Source organism: Pristis pectinata, chromosome 4 (genome assembly GCF_009764475.1).
Source record: "Pristis pectinata isolate sPriPec2 chromosome 4, sPriPec2.1.pri, whole genome shotgun sequence".
Classification (NCBI taxonomy): Eukaryota; Metazoa; Chordata; class Chondrichthyes; order Rhinopristiformes; family Pristidae; genus Pristis; species Pristis pectinata.
In genome coordinates, this window is record NC_067408.1 from 91846816 (window position 1) to 91865916 (window position 19101).

A 19101-nucleotide genomic window follows, 5' to 3' on the forward strand; every position below is an offset into this window, starting at 1 on the left:
GATCAAGTGCCTGCACTGACACGTGGTGGGCATTGGAAGAAGGAAAAGTGGGGAAAGAAAAATAAAGCTCATGTAGATTCAGGCATTTTCATCAAATTGCTTGTGCTCAGTAACATACAACTGCTTCTGCACTATGATACATAGAACAGTACAGCACAGAAACAGGCCCTTCAGCCTACAATGTCTGTGCTGACCTTGATGCCAATTTAAAGACAATTGATTGGAGAAGCAGGATGACAAATACGCAATTTGATACTGTCACTCAATGCAAGCCTTCCTCACCTGTTAATACATAACCGATAGGTGGGTATGTTGGTTTGAGTAAATGATTCCTCCTACATTCAGATGAAGGATTATTGATCTGAAAGGTTAAGTGTTTCTCCCTCCACAAATGCTGCCTGACTTGCTGAGCATTTTCTCTTTTTATTTCTTCCTACATAGCCTATAGATTGATACAATATGTTCATTCATTGCCAAAATGTCACTATTTAAAGACATCCACTATAATTTTTTTTCCAAAATAAAGTCTATGGTCATGAGTGGGCAAAAAAAGTTTGTTCTCAAAGAGTTAGGGAATCCATTCAAAAATGATTTGAATTCAGATTTAAAAGTACTTAAATCTTAAGAACTACATTCATAAATACAAACCACATTGGCTGAGATCCATGAAAATATCATCACAGGACAATTGCAGTTTCATTACTCAAGGAAACAGCATGAAATCTTCTGATCAACATTAATCAGAATCTTGACAGCTTCTTAGAACATGCTCTCTCGTTTGTACCACAATTCAGTGAGAAGACTGTACAAGGGAGCCTAGTTATTGATGATGATTCTTACAAATTTTCCTTTCCCAGATAATTCTCATTTTGTTCTTAATAATATATGTTCTGAGTGTACAGAGTTCTAATCAATTCCTATTACCCCTACTGTCACGTTCTGGTTATCTGATCACAGAGGCATGCTGGCTGAAAGAAAATAAAATGCCACTTACATGTACGTTGGAGAGACTGTCGCTGCCCTAGAAACCTTGAGAACAGAAACCATGAATCTTCTTTCAATGGGGCTATTACAGAGTTTCCATTTCAACGGCATGGTGGTTTAGATAAAACAACAAGCTCTGGTATGCATTTATGTTGATAACAGAGTCTGTTCTCTCACTCATTCAGATTACTGCTTCTCCACCGTAGGTAACTTAATTTTGGAGACATATTCCAAAAATAGCAGGACATGATCCAGTTAATGCTGTCAGCTTCTAAACCTGGCAGATTGAGGAACATAAGCCTGCTTTAGACAGAAGCTTCTCACTGGCTCCCTCTCTCTTTACTTCCCTATCTGGGTATTGACAAACAGTTTTCTGTAGATTCTACGTAAGTGGACATCTGATTGTTGTTTCATCAAAACCAGATCAGAGGCAATGGAAAAAGAGTGTGTAGGTTGCACAATGTTAGGAAGCAGTGCACATATGAATTAAAGAGAATATTTGATACAGCTACAGGAATTTCATTGTCAAATATTTATGCTTAAGAAAATTTTGAAGGACTTCTGTCAACAACCATTATATTTTTAATTGCTAATTATCTATTGTATTTTTCAAAATGGAAAAATGCCACTAGTGGTCATTGTGGTATCAAATTTGCTTCTTAACTAAATAAATACATGGAGGTCAATGAAGGATTTCCTAATGACACATATCAAAGCATTGAATGCACTGTTATATACTTGGCCAGTTTTTCCTTTTCATTGGAGGAAGCTGTGCAAAGACAAATATCCAACAGCTGCTGCTGTGTGCATTCCTGATTAAACTAATAGGGCTCAGAGTTTTTGATAAGCTTTAGGGAAACCTTTGACTCTTTTTCCTGGAGTGCTGCTTATAAATACATGTGATTCTCAGTTTGTTCATTTAACTGGCACAAGACAAAATCTTTATATTCTAATTGCAAATCCACATTGCCTGCAACAGGTTGTAATCTCTGCAGTTGCTGCTGGAAGCAAACCTTATAAAAATGTTCAAAAGCTCTAGCATTTCACAGTGTAATAGAAATAACAATAATTGACCATCTTGGATACTGATCACATCATTTTCCCTGAAGGTATCTGCATTTGTGGAAAGAATTTAGATACAATGAGACAGTGACTAGACCACCAAATCTGTATCACACAAGAAAACTTACAGGTAACATAATTAGAGAAAAGGGACTTGAAAATAATTATTATAAAGGGAGATATCGTCCACAATAAGCTCAAGCATCAACTTCGTTCAACTGCACTTTTTTTGAATCAGCAGAGTATTTGGAACAGAAATTGATCCATTAGAGGTGGATATCTGTTGTATTCTGCTTTTAAGATCCCGGTAACTTCAGCAGAATCAAGTTTTATACACTGTGTACAACATGTGGCCACTACTATATTGCATGTTTAATGGAAGCAACCAAGTAAACATTTTGAAATTGAGGCAAATTGCTTAGTACCGAGGAGATGCTATGTGACGTTAGCCCCTTTCTTTGAACAAAGCCTTTGGTTCCAATTGACAATGAAGATATCCTTCTGATTTCTTGACCAACACCAAGCACAAATGGCTAAATGTTTATTAAATATTTGTAGGCTTTGCTTCGATTGGCTACTTATATGCGACAGTGACAGGACTGTTTGCAAAATGTTTTGGAGGGTTTTCGAATATGCAGGCAATGCCACTCCTCACCTCCCTCTCACACCAACATTCACACAATGGGACAGCCACTGTGAGTTTTCATTGAAGAAGCTGATCCAAAGCAATTTTTTTTTAAGAAGTAACAACTGGGAGAGATTTTATTTTAAAAGTGCAGTTGTGGAAAATCTGACATAAAAACAGTTGAAAAGCACAACTAGATCATCTAAAAGAAAACAACGGTTGCATTTTGGATATGTGGCTCTTTACCAGAATATATATATTTTTAATAATGACTACATTCATCATAATTCATCTAAGCACTTTCAGATTTTACAGCCTGAAATGGCACCACATAAGTGCAAATATATTGAAAGGTTACAGCCAAGACATTAACTTTCTTCTCTTTCAAATTCAGTGATAGATCACCAGAGTTTCAGCTCTATTTTAGTTTATATTGTATTTATGTTTTAAATTGAAAGGATCAAGAAACCTAACATATCAGCTCAATTGTTGTTTCATTCTAAAGAGCCCCGGGATTCAATCCCAGAGCAGTGCTACTCAGACATGTCATTCTCTGAGAAGCCTTTATCCCAGATGATTCCAACCTCCTGGCTGCCACACAGCCTAGCAACCCCTGGCACTGCTTAGAAGCTGAGAGGGAGACAGTAAGAATAGAAATGATCATGTCAGCAGAGATTGAACTCTGAAAAATGATGTTTGATGAAATTCTGTTTTGACTCGTTGGAGTGATGGATCAAAAATATTCAATCAATATATTTCTAAATAATTAAGGATGGATTAGCCATCTAGTAAGGTGCCGTTGGTTATAGATTTAAAATAAAAAATGAAATTACAGGAATTTCACCAACAAAAGGAAGTTATTCTGGATAAACGGCATCATAAACCAAACAATCCTAATCTGTTTTCAAATTAATCATCATGGCTGGACTTTAAGGTCAAAATAAAGATCTCTAGTCCCGGATTCAATTATCACTGGAGGTGAAGTTTATAAAGCATATGTTCAAAAATAGTTTATAGTTTGGCTCAAGAGCAATCTGACTATAATCTGACTACAACTTTAACACATTAATAATTCAATTTTCAGCAAAAGCCATTTATTATTTTGAGTAACTGTCATCATTCATTTCATGGAATTAAAAGCTTGCTTTATAATAAAATTAAAAAGGAGAGCAGAAGTTTTCAAACTTCAATTTCATGTTTCATTTGGGACAATTAGAAATGAAATTTAAAGGGCAATGTATTCATTTAAAAAACAATTTGTTCTGAGAAATGATATGATAATATATCTCTTTATCAGACCACATGATTCTCTGCACTCTCTCCCAGCTCAAAGCAAATACAAAAGCAAGTCAACGAAGGCAGGCATTGCAACATTGTTTGACACAATGATGATGATTTTAGGCAGCGTCAGACGTGGATATTTCCCAATGTTAATATTTTCATATCAAATATTATATTCCAAGTTCATTTTATAAATGCCAAATCTTCTGATGCTTTGGTTTGCAATTTGCATAAGTGTAAACATTAGGAACCAAATGGATTTAGAGTTTATTGTAATATTTTGGCTGTGAACACCATATGCAGTGTGGATATGGCTTATGGATTATTTTGAACTGTCATCAATACTGACCTGTTACAACCACCACTCCCCTACACACCCACCCACAAATATTCCTTCTCCTATACGAATGAATGACTTTAATCATCTTCAGTTCTGAATTTGCTGTAATTGAGCACCTGACCTGATGCTATGATTAGTGTAGCCTGGGCCCAGGGAACAGCTGCCGTCTATCATTCTATCAATGAGGACAGCTGTCAGAATGACTGACCATATATCTTTTCCCTCGGGTGGCCATCACAGTTTTCTTGACAAATCTTGGAAATGAAACCCGATTTATGATCCTGGACTGGCATTTTAGAAAATGCATTATTGCTCACTGAGGATATGAAGAGAAATTAAAGACATCCAATCAGACACAATCTAACCAAAAGTAAAATTAGAAGTAATTTTACCTAATTTTTACCTAATCCATACCTAATTTTTTTTTATTTACAGCGTGGTAACAGGCCCTTCTGGCCCAACGAGTCCGCGCCGCCTATTTTAAGCCCAAATTAACCTACTCGTATGTCTTTTGGACGTACTGGTGTAAAGCATTATATATCGATTGCACAAAAAGCCTAACCTCAATGCAAGTCTGGTGCACCCCTTCTGCTTTAGTTACTAGACCAGAAATTAGGATGCGACTTTTTTAAGCAGTCTATAAGAAGCACCATCAACTTCTGTGATTGGGTCTCATTTAATTTTGAGTGGCAAGCTGTCAACATTAATCTGTCGACTCGAGGGAGCAGGATTTGCAGCTTGTCTGCCACTTAATGAAGCAGCCTTGACCCCTTATTGTGAATGTTTTTATTGATAATGTGCGGGAAGTGTTGGCATAATGCCAATGGTGGTGGTACAGCAATATTTGGATATTGTCGGATTGGGGGTGGCACTTAGGTGGAGGGAGGCTTGTGGATTCATTCTGGCAATTAATCTGAGTTGTCTTTGTGAAATGATCAGAGCTTGCCCTCCAGGCTGTTGTTCAACTCACTGCCAGTCCAAATAGCACAGAGACCCCACTCCGTTATGTCCAAAGGTCGGGTCCTGAGGCCTTGCCTTACTCAGTACAAAGGCTGACCACTTCACTTAGGCAGCTACACAGGCCATCAGAGGAAGGTGCCTGGAATTTATACCACTGGCCTCACTAAGATAAGATCTTTATTAGTCACATGTACATCAAAACACACAGTGAAATACATCTTTTGCGTAGTGATTTTGGGGGACAGCCCACAAATGTCGTCATGCTTCCGGTGCCAACATAGCATGCCCATAACTTCCTAACCTGTACGTCTTTGGAATGTGGGAGGGAACCGGAGCACCCAGAGGAAACCCACACAGACACGGGGAGGACGTACAAACTCCTTACAGACAGTGGCTGGATTTGAACCCGGGTCATTGGCGCTGTAAAGCATGGTGCTAACCACTATGCTACCATGCCTCTGTTATGTGGAGACACTGGAAAGGCTGGGTCTGTTTTCCTAAAATCAGAGGAGGCTTGATAGATGCCTACAAAATTAGGGGCATAGTTTGTGAGCTAGCAGGAAACTTATCTCCCTCTAAAGTTAGAGACCATGATTTAGGCTAAGGTGTGAGAGGTTTAGAGAGGATCTAGGGGGGCACCAGATGGTAGCTGGAATCCAGAATGCACTGCTTGTGAAGATGGTTGAAGCAGGTACTGCTGATATATTGAAACATATTTAAGAAATATCTAAATGAGCCCTTGAATTGCCAAGGCATAGAAGGCTAAAGACCAAGTGCTATGAGATTAATATAAACAAGTACTTGATGGTCAGCATCCACACCTTGTGCTGAAGGGCCGGTTTCGGTTCTGTATATTTCTAGGATCAGTGATACTAGTTATTCCCCACGTTGTTTCCACAAAATGAAAAGCCTCAACACTTTTAAAATTTGAGGAAAATGCCAATATTTTGTTGACAAAATCTAAAGATCTGAAATGTTTCGTGAAGGGAACAACGCCATGCTCGAGACAGAGTGCCACCCAGTGACCAGATTGTGTATTTATAGAATGATGAGTTCACCTTGAGCAGAAGGAAATGTTATAACAGGAAAATGGTTAGAATAAAATGAGATTTAAAAATCCTGACAACAGAAGGTCAAATGGTGTAGATAGAAAATGAGTGGAGCTGGAAGATTTTTAGTATGACCACCATAAATAAAAAGAATGTATCAATAAATATAAGGGAATATGCTCTTGATAATATAGAATCTTATGTTTAACCAGTCTGTCGATTTAAGGTGCTGAATGAAGATTATTCTCCAAAATTAACCTTCACTTGGGATATTTCTATTTTTGTTTTTTTTCGTCAGCAGATGAGTTCACGTTTAAAACCATTTTTTTTAAAACAGTGAGATTTTAATATTAAATTTAGTGTGGCAGGAGAATGAACGGTACTTGGGCTAGTTACACTTGCCCTTGTCTCGTGATATCGCTGATGTGTTGCACAACAAATTGCTGGTAGTGCAAGATGGAAATATTTTGAGGATCTCTACAGAACATCTGGGATCTGATTGACGGACTGTGAAACACAAGGTCTGGAAAAGTTAAAGCGGAACAATTCCATGTCAGCCCAGGCAAAGAAAGGGAAATGAACACCGGAGAAAGACAGGGGGAGAGAAAGAGAACCATAAATTAAACATAAAAATATCTCGAACACAAATTCTAGGCTGAAGGAAATCATATTTGTATTTCATGCTATCGAGGTCATCTACTAGTATTTCCTACAGATCACATTGTCCGGGGGTATTGAGGCTTGAAACAACTTGACTTAGCACATTATGACAAATTTACTTTGTAAACTAGAAATTCCTCAGCACTTTTTTCCAGCTTTGACACATTTCCCCCAGCACTGTTTTAAAAAGGAATAAAATTCACAATAATCTACGACACCGCTTAAAAGCAGTTTGTTGGGCTCCTTTATATAACGCCGGGCTCTTTCAGAAACAGCGATTATTACTGCACAGAGCTAATTGAATTTCTCACAGCTGCAGGCAATGTGTCTCCCACACAGACAACACACACAGTGGAGCGGGCTGTTTATTTGCAGAGTGACGCATTAGTGATCCCCGAGGTTTATTAAGAAGGTCCTGGGGGAGGGGGGGTTTGTGGATCACATCACCTGCAGGAGAGATGGGTGATAGAAAAGTCTGTTCAAGGGCGATTTCCAGCGTTGTCGATTAGAGTCACAAGATTTTTTGTGACAAGGTCAGTCCTCTCTGTTTCTCGTTTGCTTGTTCTCTCTCTCTCTCCCAGTACATCCCTCTCCGCGTTTTTCCCTGTGATGTCATCCAATTTCTCCTTTTTGCACAACAACTCTGAAGTTTCAGGACTTATCTCCTGACACCAAGATGTTTGTGTTGGGGCCACACACACAACAGGAGGCAAGGCCGCGGGACCAGCAGATGCAGCGAGTCGTTAGGATAGGTGGTTGGCTGCACAGCACCCGTGACACTGCAGAGGCCAGAGTAGGGGTCTGTTCAACAGGGTAGTGAACAGCTCAAGAGGTGTGGGGGTTCTCATTGAGGCAAGGGATATTTTCAGAAATGAAGATTATACAATGCTCATTTACTTAAACTCCTATTGACAAACTTTCTCACTATGTGTCTGCTCCCTGCTCCTCTCTCTCTCTCTCTCTCTCTCTCTCTCTCTCTCTCTAAAACTGAGATGAGGAGGAATTTCTTCAGCCAGAGGGTAGTGCATTTGTTGCCGCAGAGTGCTGTGGAGGCCAAGTCATTGGGTGTATTTAGGGCAGTGATCGATGGTCTTGATTAGTAAGTTCAGAACAGACGTGAGGGGTACATTTATTTACTGATAGGGTGGTGGAGGCAAATTCATTGGGGGCTTTTAAGAGGGGCTTGGATAAGCACATGAATGAGAGGAATATAGAGGGATATGGGCATTCTGTAGGTAGGAGGGAATAGCTATGTTGGCACAACATTGCGGGCCGAAGGGCCTGTTCTGTTCAGACCACCCAGTTGAGCAATTTATAAAAATTATTCCAATTTGATACTAAAGATATGGTGTCCCCTCTCATCATACTCCTTGAAATTTTTCCCTCTGACTTCAATGGAGAAGAATGTTGGGCAGAGTTAGTGGCAGCAAAATCTTTCAAACATTAATACTGACCCAGACAAATTTCACTCACCATGACGCAGTTAATGAAAGTGTAGATTGAGATGGAGCAGTGATGGTTGGAGAAAGGAAGCAGTCTCAGTGTCACATTACAGTATTCTGCATCTGCAACGCTATATTCTACATTCTGTTTTATTTTTACTACCTTGAAGTACTTGTGTATGGCATGATCTGTCTGGATGGTACGCAAATGAGAGCTTTTCTCTGTATCTCAGTAGATGTAACAATAATATACCAATACCAAGTTTGTAGCTTGCTCTGGGTTAATCATGCTTTCAAAACCTTTTTAGAACCTGGTTCAACCAAAGCAAATAACAAGGAGTGTGAACAGTCAGGAAGCCATGCATATATGGAACTCAAAATTGATGACTGAGAAATTCGAGAGTGTGCCCATCGTGTGACCTCCCACGGGTGATGGCGAGGCCATGTCACCAGCTTCATCTCCTTTGTCTGTGGACACCATTCACAGCTCCAGCAAGACTTGAGGTAAAGCAGTGAGGGGTGGGTATGTGTTATTTCATATTTATTTGTGGGAATGTTGCTGACAAAGCAAGTGTTTATTGCTCATCCCCCAAATGCCCTTGAGGATGTGGTGGTGAGGTATCACCGGTGAAAGTACTCCCATGGTGCGGTTGGGTGGAAAGTTCGAGGTCGGGAAAGGGAGGGTGATGTACTTCCATGTGAAGCATGTGACTTGGAGAGCCAACAGTGATGTTCTCCCGTATCTGTTGCTCTTGTCCTTCTAGTAGAGTTTGTAGATGTAGGAGGCACTACCAGAGTAGCCTAGGCAAATAACTGCAGTGTGTTTAGAAGATGGAAGAATTGCATGCTGGTGGTGGAGAGAATAGGTGTTTAGGGTGTTGGAAGGCGTGCAAATGAGAGTTGTTGGGAGTTCTACTCATCCAGGCAACTGAAGGGTTATCCATTTTGCTTTTGCCTTGTGCCCTGAAGATGATGAAAGGATTTGGGGAATCAAGAGGCGAGTTACTTCTCACAAGATACCCAGTCTCTGTCCTGCTATTGTTGCCAAGGTATTTATCTGGCTGGTCCAGCTGATTTTTGCGATCAATGGTGACCCCCTCCACCAGGGTGCTGGTGGTGGGGAACTCTGACAGTGCCATTGATATCAGGAATAGTTTTTTTAATATAAATTTAGTGAGCATCCATGGCTTGCTCTGGGATTCCCTCTGCCAGCTGCATAAACCTACAAAAGGGAACACTTTTTTTCGTCCGCTGATTTTTTTTTGTTCCCAATGACTCCAGTGCTATCAGGCCTCCTTGACGCTGCATTCAGTCAAATGCTGCCTTGATGTCAAGGGAATTGTGTGGAAGAACCTAAAGTGCTGCTTTTTTGTGGGTTAATGCAGCTGTCAGATGCAATCCCAGAGATTGTTCACTAAATCTAGAACAGCCCACTAAAATGTGTAGGAATAAAATTGACTAACTTTAGAGTTAAGTTGCTTCTGCTGGTTTTGGCTTCCCACACAGTACTGCCTTCAATGGCTATTTGATATATTTCTGCAGATAAGATCTAGAATAAGAGGCTGCCTTTTGTTCTTTTAAAAAAAACCACCAGGCAACTTCTGTTTCCTGCACTAACCTGCTGCAAGAGGAAGCAGGTTATCTGGTTCTTAGAACTGTGTTCACCTCACCCTCCGAATCAATGGCAAACTCTCACCAGATGAGCTTTGGGCAAAAGTTGCTGCTCGTGCACTTCTTTTATCAGGTTTTTTCAAAAAAAAATTCTGCTGGTGATGCAAGACCACAAGAAAATAAGAGTAGGAGTAGATCACCAGGCCCCTCACACCTACCCTATCATTCAATATGATCATACCTGCTCTGCACTGGCCTCGTGTGCTGGTTCCCATAGCCCTCAATTCTTTGATCTTTGAAATACTTACGATGATCAAGCCTCCACGATCTTCTGGGGTAGAGAAATTGAGTTTCACCACCACTGCGAGAAGAATGTCTGTGTACCTTTGTTTTAAATGACCAGCTCCTGTTGTAACCGTCTCCTTGTTCAAAACACTCCCACTTGTGAAAACATCTCCACATCTAACCTGTCATGCCCCTTAGGATCTTATTGGTCTCAATAAGGTCACCCTTCATTCTTCTTCATGGGGTATTAATCTACATTTTAGTACGTCAGTAGTCAGATTTCCAAACAACATGGCAACATAAATTCCAAATTATTGTTCCTATATTATATATAGAAAGAAGAAAACAAAGTAGAGGGTGTATCCAGATAAGCACATGTATTCACATTCTAGTATCCCATGGTTTCAAAGCTATGTCAATAGGATGATGTGACAGTTTAGGACCTGAGGCATGATGCAGAGGTGAGCGTGTTAGTTAATTGATTGCTGGGACACTTGGGATTACAATGGGTGATTAACCCATCACCATATTGCCATTCACACGCCCTACACAGAAGTTGCACTGCCAGTTCGTAATCATGATTTCAGCATCTAGCCGGTGTTATGTATGTCACAAGGGACCCAGGTTTATGAGAGGCCGGTGTTGGTTCAAACTATCTGATGCTGACTGAAGCCATGCTGCACCTCTGAAAGGAAATGAGCTCTTGGCTGGAACCAGTGTTGGAAGTCTTGACATGACTTTGCAACGTCTAGAAGTCATGGTTGGTAACGGACATCCTGATGTTTTTTACCAAGCAAGAGTTCTCTATAGAGGAGGATAAAGGCTCCTTATCCACAGGATAAATACAGTTTAATGGTAAAGTGATGGTGCCATTTATCAAAATAATATGAGGTGCCAAGCCCCAGGGTGGTGCTACAGTGGGTCAGATACAGTTGCCACAGAAGATTTCTATGAGAAAAATGATGAACATTTACGCTGTCTGTGGTATGGAGCCTCCAATACACATGAACACTACCTCATTATTCCTTATCTTTGCACTATTTAGTTTAGTAATTTATAGGTTTTTATGTCTTTGCAGTGTACTGCTGCTGCAAAACAACACATTTCACGTCATATGTCAGTGATAATAAGTCTGATTCTGAGCTGCACAATGAGGGATTAGTGTCTCTTTTAATTTAGGAAAAATGCCAGTGTTTACACACACTTCACATGAAGTAATATGCATGGAATCAATCGTATACTGTACCATAGAGAAGCTTGCAATATGAGTAAGTTCCCCCGTCCTCCTGCCTATATAAGAACCAGTCTGCCCCTTGCCTGTTCCACCATTTAACAAACTTGTTGTTGCTCTGATCTTGGCCTCAACACCATGTTCCTGCTCGCTGCCCACACTTCTTGACCCCTTTGTGGCTTAAACGTGAATATATTCAATAATTCTGTCTCCACAGCAGTGGGGTTAGCAATTTGAAGCATTCATGACCTTCTGAAAGGAAAACATCTCATCTCCATCTTAAAAGGATGACCTTCATTCTGAAAGTATGCCCAATAGTTTGAAATATCCCTACAAGGTTGAAGGAGGGGGCATCCTCTTAGCATCCACCCTATCAATTCTCTTCAGAATCTTACTTGTTTCAGTAAGATCCAGCTCAATATTACTTCAAACATCAACCGCCATCCCTGTATTCAATCGAGTGAACCTTCTCTGCACTGCCTCCAATGCAAGTACATCATTTTGAAGACCCAAACTATAAGCAATACTCCCAGTGTAGAACCAGCAGCACCCTGTACTTACATTTTTTACTCTATACCCCTTGCAATAAAGACCAATATTTCATTAGTCACAGTCACAGAGAGCTGCAGCACAGAAACAGGCCCTTCGGCCCACTGAGTCTGTGCCGACCATCATGTTCCTAATTATTTGAAAGACCTGCATGCTAGTTTTTTGTTTTTCTGTTACTGAGACCCCCAGCTCCCTTTGTACCCCAATATTTTATAATAATTTGCTCTTTTATTCTTCCTTCCACAATGGATAACTGAACCATTTCCCACATTATCCTCCATCTGCTAATTTTTTGTCCATTTACTTATTCCTTTTCAGGTTCTTTGTGTCCCTTTCATAATTTGCCATTTACCTTTGTATCATCAGCAAAAGTGGCCACAGTGCACTCAGCCCCTCCATCCATGTTTTTCAATGTAGATTATAAATAATAGAGGCTCTCCCTAGTTAATGGTCTTGTTTTATTTTAGATATTCTGCTATTACTTCCATAACAATGGATTCCAACATTTTCCTAACGTCAGATTTTAGACTGACTAGCATATAGTTTCTTCCTTTCTGTCTCCCTATTGTTCTTCTCTGGCAGGAGAGAATGACGTGAAGGTGTCCCTCTCTGTGTTGAGGGACTTGGTGACCTACCTTTTGCAGCAATGTGATTCAAACAGCTTGAGATTGCTTCCATCTCCAGCAGCAGCCCAGTAGGAACTGTAGAGTCATAGAGTTATACAGCACAGAGATGGGCCCTTTGGCCCAACTCATCCATGCCAGCCAAGGTCCCTACCTGAGCTAGTCCTTTTTGCCTGTGTTTGGCCCATATCGCTGTAAACCGTTCCTATCCGTGTGCCTGTCTAAATGTCTTTGCCATGCATTAACATTCAATGGAATTCCCATTACTAATTCCCACCAGCAACATTCTGGGTCATTATTGACAAATGGGCGTACATAGTCACAGAAATGCAATTGCTACTGGTGCTGGCTGGTAGTTTGGTAAAATACAACTCCGAACGCCCCATAGCCTTTCCACCATCTACAAAGTACCTGTCGGGAGTATTAGAATATTCTCCACTTGTCTGGATGAGTAAATCTCCGACAACTCTCAAGAAGTTCAACAAGTGTAAAGGTTTGCTCATTATGTTGCAGTTGTATAAGTCAATGATGCCACACTTGGACTACTGTGTGCGGTTTTGGGTGCCCTATTATAGAAAAGACCTGGTTAAACTGGAAAGTGCAGAGGAGATTTACAAGGATGTTGCCAGGACTAGAAGGCCTGAGTTAAAGGGAGAGGTTGGCCAGACTAGGTCTTTATTCCTTGGAACATAGGAGAATGAGGGGCGACCTTACAGAAGTATTTAAAATTATGAGAGGCATAGATAAGGTGGACGGTAATGGTCTTTTCTCCAGGGTAGGGGAGTCCAAAACTAAGGGGTATAGATTTAGGGTGAGAGGAGAAAGATTTAAAAGGGACTTGAGGGGCAACTTTTTCACACACAGGGTGGTGAGTATATGGAACGAGCTGTCAGAGGAAGTGTTTCAGGCAGGTACCATAGTATCATTTAAGAAACACTTGATAGGTACGTGCAGGAATATGGGCCGAACGCAGGAAATCGTGACGAGCTGGGTGGACACCATGGTTAGCATGGACTGGTTGGGCCAAAGGGCCTGTATCTGTGCTGTATTGCTCAATGACTACCTAGAAATAAGCAGCCTACTGGATTGGCACTCATCCACAACATTTCTTCTCCTGACCACCTGCACTCCATGTGTGTAATATCCACCAAATGCACTGTCCAAGCTATTCTGACAACCCCTTCCAAACTTGTTACTTCTACCATCCAGAAAGACAAGGTAAACAGGTACATCAGAAAATACCACCTGTAGGTTCCACTCAACTTGCACACCTTCCTCACTTGGAAAATTATTGCTGTTCCCTCTTCATCCCAGCTTTAAATCCTGGAACTCTGTTCTGAACAACAGCGTGGGAGTACCTTCGACTGTACCAGTTCAAGAAGGTGGCTCATCATTGCCACCTTAAGAACCATTAGGGATGGGCAAGAAATGTAGGCCTTGCCAATGATGCCTACATCCCATAAGTGAATTTTTAAAATGCATAAAAGTTAAATCACTGTCATGACAGATTTCTGCCACAGTGTCTTTTGTGAAGTGAACTCGTCTCGTGCATTAATCTTTACTGAATCTCAGGTGAGAAAACTAAAGACCTTCAGCCTATTTGACCTCTCACTGACACCTCTTCTACACTCCCCTCCCTTTCAGCAACATATGGATTCATAGATTCAGAGTCATACGGCACAGAAAAAGGCCCTTTGGCCCAACTTGTCCATAGGATTAGCCTATCTCAGCTAATCCTATTTGCCTGCATTTGGCCCACGTCCCTCAACCTTTCCTATCCAGATATCTCTGGTAGGGTAAAACCGGTGTGACCATCCTGCTCTGCATTTCACACTTCTACATTCTTTTATCGTTTCTCACTCTAATTCCTTCCATTCACTCATTGACTAATCTTATTCGCTAATCTAATTTACAAGTTTATCCCCATGGTCACCCTTGATTCCCATAGTCACCTCTGATTACCCTGACAGAGACATCATCTCCACCCGACCCCCGCCCTTTGCAGATTAACAAGCTCCTTTTGAATCCTTCCCAGTTCTGATGAAGTGGTTTTGACCTGAAATATTAATTCTTCCTCTTTCGACAAATGAAGTCTGAGCAGCTGAACGTGTCTGGCATTTTTCTGTTTTTATAATGTGTCGGGGAGGTAGCTTAGAGGTCAGAGGGCTGCTGAGTGACCATGCAGCTTTATGTCTATAAAGTAATGTGCTGAACTCTGCGCCAGGATCTTGACAACTGCTTCTGTTGCAAACAAGCCTGCCAATGTGCAAACTTGTAAAACTTCCTCTTGCATGATCCAGCGTATTTGAAAGACAAACAAGTTCTTGCATTTTCAAAATACATTGTTGTTTGGTACACATGCCAAAACATGTAATCATTACAGAGATGTGACCTGAGTAAAGCAAACATATCATCATATTTATTATGCTATAAATCTGTCCTGTATTAATTGTGTATGTTTTGAGTAGCTTATGTAATGCATGAGAAACATCATTTAATAAAGTAATAATTGTCTGCACCTTAATAATGAATTCCATTGCACTGGTATACAGGAAATAAACCAGGTTCATGGGTGCATATTTTTTGAAATTTGGGCTGAATTTGCCAATCATAACCATGGTGACCTGCATGGCCCTCAAACTCACAGTTAGTCCTTTAAGGGAAAATAATGGTGGCATCTTAATCATAGCCCTCATCCCACTCCCAGTCCCTTCGATCCCAAACTTCACTTTTGACTTATTACTGCAGCTCCTGTTTCCATGGATTACTTTTGAATTTGCTAAGTGCAAATTGTGTCCTCTGGTACTGATGTTCAGGACAAGGCAAAATATCTTGTCATGTAGAATTCCAGAAAACTTGAGATATAATTCAGAGGGTTGATATTCAAACTTCACCTTATGAAGCCTCTGTGCACTTTCCAATCCCCTTGTGGTCTTGCTCTACACTTAGTCATAGAGTAATACAGCATGGAAACAGGCCCTTCGGCCCAACTGGTCTATGCCAACCACAGCATCTTCCCTGCTAGTCCCAGTTGCCCATGTTCAGCTCATAACCTTCCAAGCCCCTCCCCCTCTATGTACCAATTCAAATGCCTCTTAAATGTTGCAATTGTACCTACCTGGACCACTTCCTCTGGTAGCTCATTCCAGGTACTCACTACCCTCTGTAAAGAAGTTACCTCTCAGGTCTCTTTTAAATCTCACCCCTCTCATCTTGGATCTGTGCTCTCTAGTTTTGGACTCCCCAACCCTGGGGAAAAGACTATGACCGTCCACCTTATCTCTATACCCCTCATAATTTTATAAACTTCTATGAGGTCACCTCTCATTGTCCTACACTCCAAGGAATAAAGATCCCTATAACACAGGCCCTCTAGTCCAGGCAGCATCCTTGTAATTCTCGTCTGTACCCTCTCCAGTTTGACAATGTCTTTCGTATAACAGGATGACCAAAACTGTGCATAATACTCCAAGTGCGGTCTCACCAATGACTTGTATGATTGCAACATAATATCCCTGCTCCTAAACTTGATGCCCTGACAGATGAAGGCCAGCATGCTGAACTCCTCCTTCACCACCCTGTCTACTTGCACGGCCGCTTTCAGCGAACTGTGTACTTGTACTCCCAGGTCCCTCTGTTCCACAACACTTGTCAGTGCCCTGCCATTCACTGTGTAAGTCCTACCCTGGTTTGAATGTCCAAAATGCATCGCCTCACATTGCCGAAGTTGAAATCCATTTGCCATTCCTCGGCCCATCTCCCTAACTGATCAAGACCTCTTTGCAATTCATTGTAACCTGCTTCACTATCAACAAGCCCCTCCAATTTAGTATTGTCAGCAAACTTGCTAATCGTGCCATGTCCGTTCATATCCAAATCATTTGCATGTATAGTCTGCACCTAGTCCTGCTCCTATGCTCTGCTCTGACGAGAATGTCTATTCATTCTCAGCTCCAGTCCTGGTGGTTGAGCATTAATTATCTCATGCCCAAACACTGGAATTGTCTTAGTCCTCCCACATTACAAAGACATACGGGTTAGTAGGTTAACATGGGTGTAATTGGGTGGCGTGGGCTTGTTGGGCCAGAAGGGCTTGTTACCATGCTGTATAAATAAAGTTTAAAGTTTAGATCTATTGATCTTCACAACTTGCTATGCTTGCTGATTTACAAACTCCTAGTCAGTTACCTTTTATCACCTCTTCCTCGGCAAGCCCCACAATAAGCACACTTCTAGGCTGGTGATAACACATTACCTCAACAGGAGCTACCACAACCCTACCATGAGTTAGTTCCTGTGGTGAGATAGGGGTGGAGATGGCAGGGAAGAGAGCGGTAGTTTCCCCACTGTATTTTTAGCTGACTTAAAAGCACCAAGACTCCCCTTGGCTGGTGGTGAGAGGAGCCCTCCCTGTTAGAAACTGGATGATGATGGAGGAACTCAGCAGGCCAGGCAGCATCCATGGAGAAGAGCAGGTGGTTAACGTTTCGGGTCGTGGCACTGAATGTACATGGCAACGTTTCGATTTGCCATGTACATTCGGTGCCATGGAGAAGGGTACTGACCCAAAATGTTAGCTGCAGCAGTCCTGAAGAAGGCTCCTGATGGTGAAAGACGCACTTTGGTCTGCCTGAAGCTTGTTGGTCTTCCAGTACAATGAGGTCCGTAAAGGAATGTTGCTGACAGACACATTCCAGGCTGCAGGAGTAGAGCCTTAGGGATGCACTGACGCCTGGTGCAGCCAACATGAAGGTTTTGTGGGGAAGGACTGCAATCTAGAGTCCTTCTGCCAGTAGACATTGGAGGGCTAAGTCCAGCGTAGAAGCCCCTCAAACACTTGAAGTCTGTATCATCCCAGGAGGCTACATGAGTGGTAATAGTGCTCTGTGCACAAATGTGCTAACACTACCAATGTATAGAACCGTGAACACTGTGATTGTACAGACTGAAAACACTATGAATGTAAACAGAACCATGGACTATTTTTTCATACTTGTATTTGATGAATAAAGATAATTTTTCGGGAAAAGAAAATGGGCTTTAAATCTGCACAGTCACAGGTAAAATAGGTTTCCACTGTACTTTAGATAAAGTAATGACAGCAGAGTGGGAAGAAATCCAAGTTCCATGGGACGTTTCAGACACTGGATTTGGAGAGAACAAGAGCTGAGGCTGCAGGTTTATAGGGAGAATGAGCTGTAAGACTGAGCTACAAATTCTGATAAGTTTGTTTAAAGCATTTTGCTTGGGTTTCTCTTTCTGTGAAGAAAGCAACTATGGTAATAAATGCTTATAGTCAGCTTTTATGGGCTAAGTTAAAAGAACTCAAACAAATAGTTGCTGTAGTAACAAGGTGTAGTTAATTTTCCAGCAGCTGTATATTTAGTGCAAGTCATTTAATAACAGTGGTTCTGTTTTTTTTAATGGCTTAACATTCAAGGAATAAAATCTTGCTACCTCCAGTTCTGACTGTTTTAACAGAACGCTCTCTCATAATTGTGCAAATTTAATGATCAGGCTCCTGCCTCACTTCCCTTCCATTCAAGGAATATCAGCCTTTTCAAAACCTTTATTGCTAATATGAGGTGTTACAGCAAAATGAGGTGAAAGCAGAAGGCAGCTAGAACCACAATAAGAAATCATAAATATTATTGCATTTTCTATAAAATCATTCATAAAGAGTTATGATTTTAAGTTACTGAAACTCTGCATTCCTTCAACTCTGACCTCTTGTGCATCCCCAATGCCTTTGTTGCAATCATGAATTCAGTCGACTACATGTTCATACAACATGTAGGATACACCTCAAAATTTTTTATTATATCTCTCTGCTGTTTGTCTGCTTTCTTCTATCTCCTGTTGACTTTTAGGATAAGATACCTTTATTAGTCATATGTACATCGAAACACACAGTGAAATAAATATTTTGCGTAGTGTGTTCTGGGGCAGCCCGCAAGTTCACCACGCTTCTGGCGCCAACATAGCATGCCCACAACTTCCTAACCTGTACATCTTTGGAATGTGGGAGGAAACTGGAGCACCCAGAGGAAACCCACGCAGACACGGGGAGAACATACAAACTCCTTACAGACAGTGGCCGGATTTGAACCCGGGTCGCTGGCGCTATAAAGCATTACGCTAACTGCTACACTACCATGCCTACCTGGAGGTCTGTAATGCACCCATAGCAAAGTAATTACATCCATTTTGTTCCTCATCTCCATCCATAGGGCCGTTTTTTTGAAGAGCCTTCTAGAGTATCCTCCCTTAAGACTGAAGTAATGCATTCCTTGACTAACAGTGCAATGCCACTGCCTCCCTTACACCCTCCTTCCTTGACTCCACCCCCCCCCCCCACTCCGTGGCGCCCCCCCCCTCCCCCCTGCCCTTCCGTCTCAT

At 41.3% G+C, this 19101-nt stretch overlaps 1 protein-coding gene across 3 annotated transcripts in view; it reads right to left on the minus strand.

Moving 5' to 3' along the window:
- Positions 1-19101, minus strand: part of si:rp71-68n21.9 (kelch-like protein 13) — a 53505-nt gene that overhangs the window by 23699 nt on the left and 10705 nt on the right. Inside the window, exon 1 of one of the 3 annotated variants that reach the window (XM_052014101.1) lies at positions 995-1231. The exons of 1 other annotated variant lie outside the window; for it this stretch is intronic. In XM_052014101.1, coding sequence (XP_051870061.1) covers positions 995-1095 — 101 coding nt within the window. In that variant the 5' untranslated portion in view covers positions 1096-1231. Of the gene's footprint in view, positions 1-994; positions 1232-19101 lie in introns of those variants that run through there. One more of the 3 variants, XM_052014103.1, reaches the window with a different exon arrangement.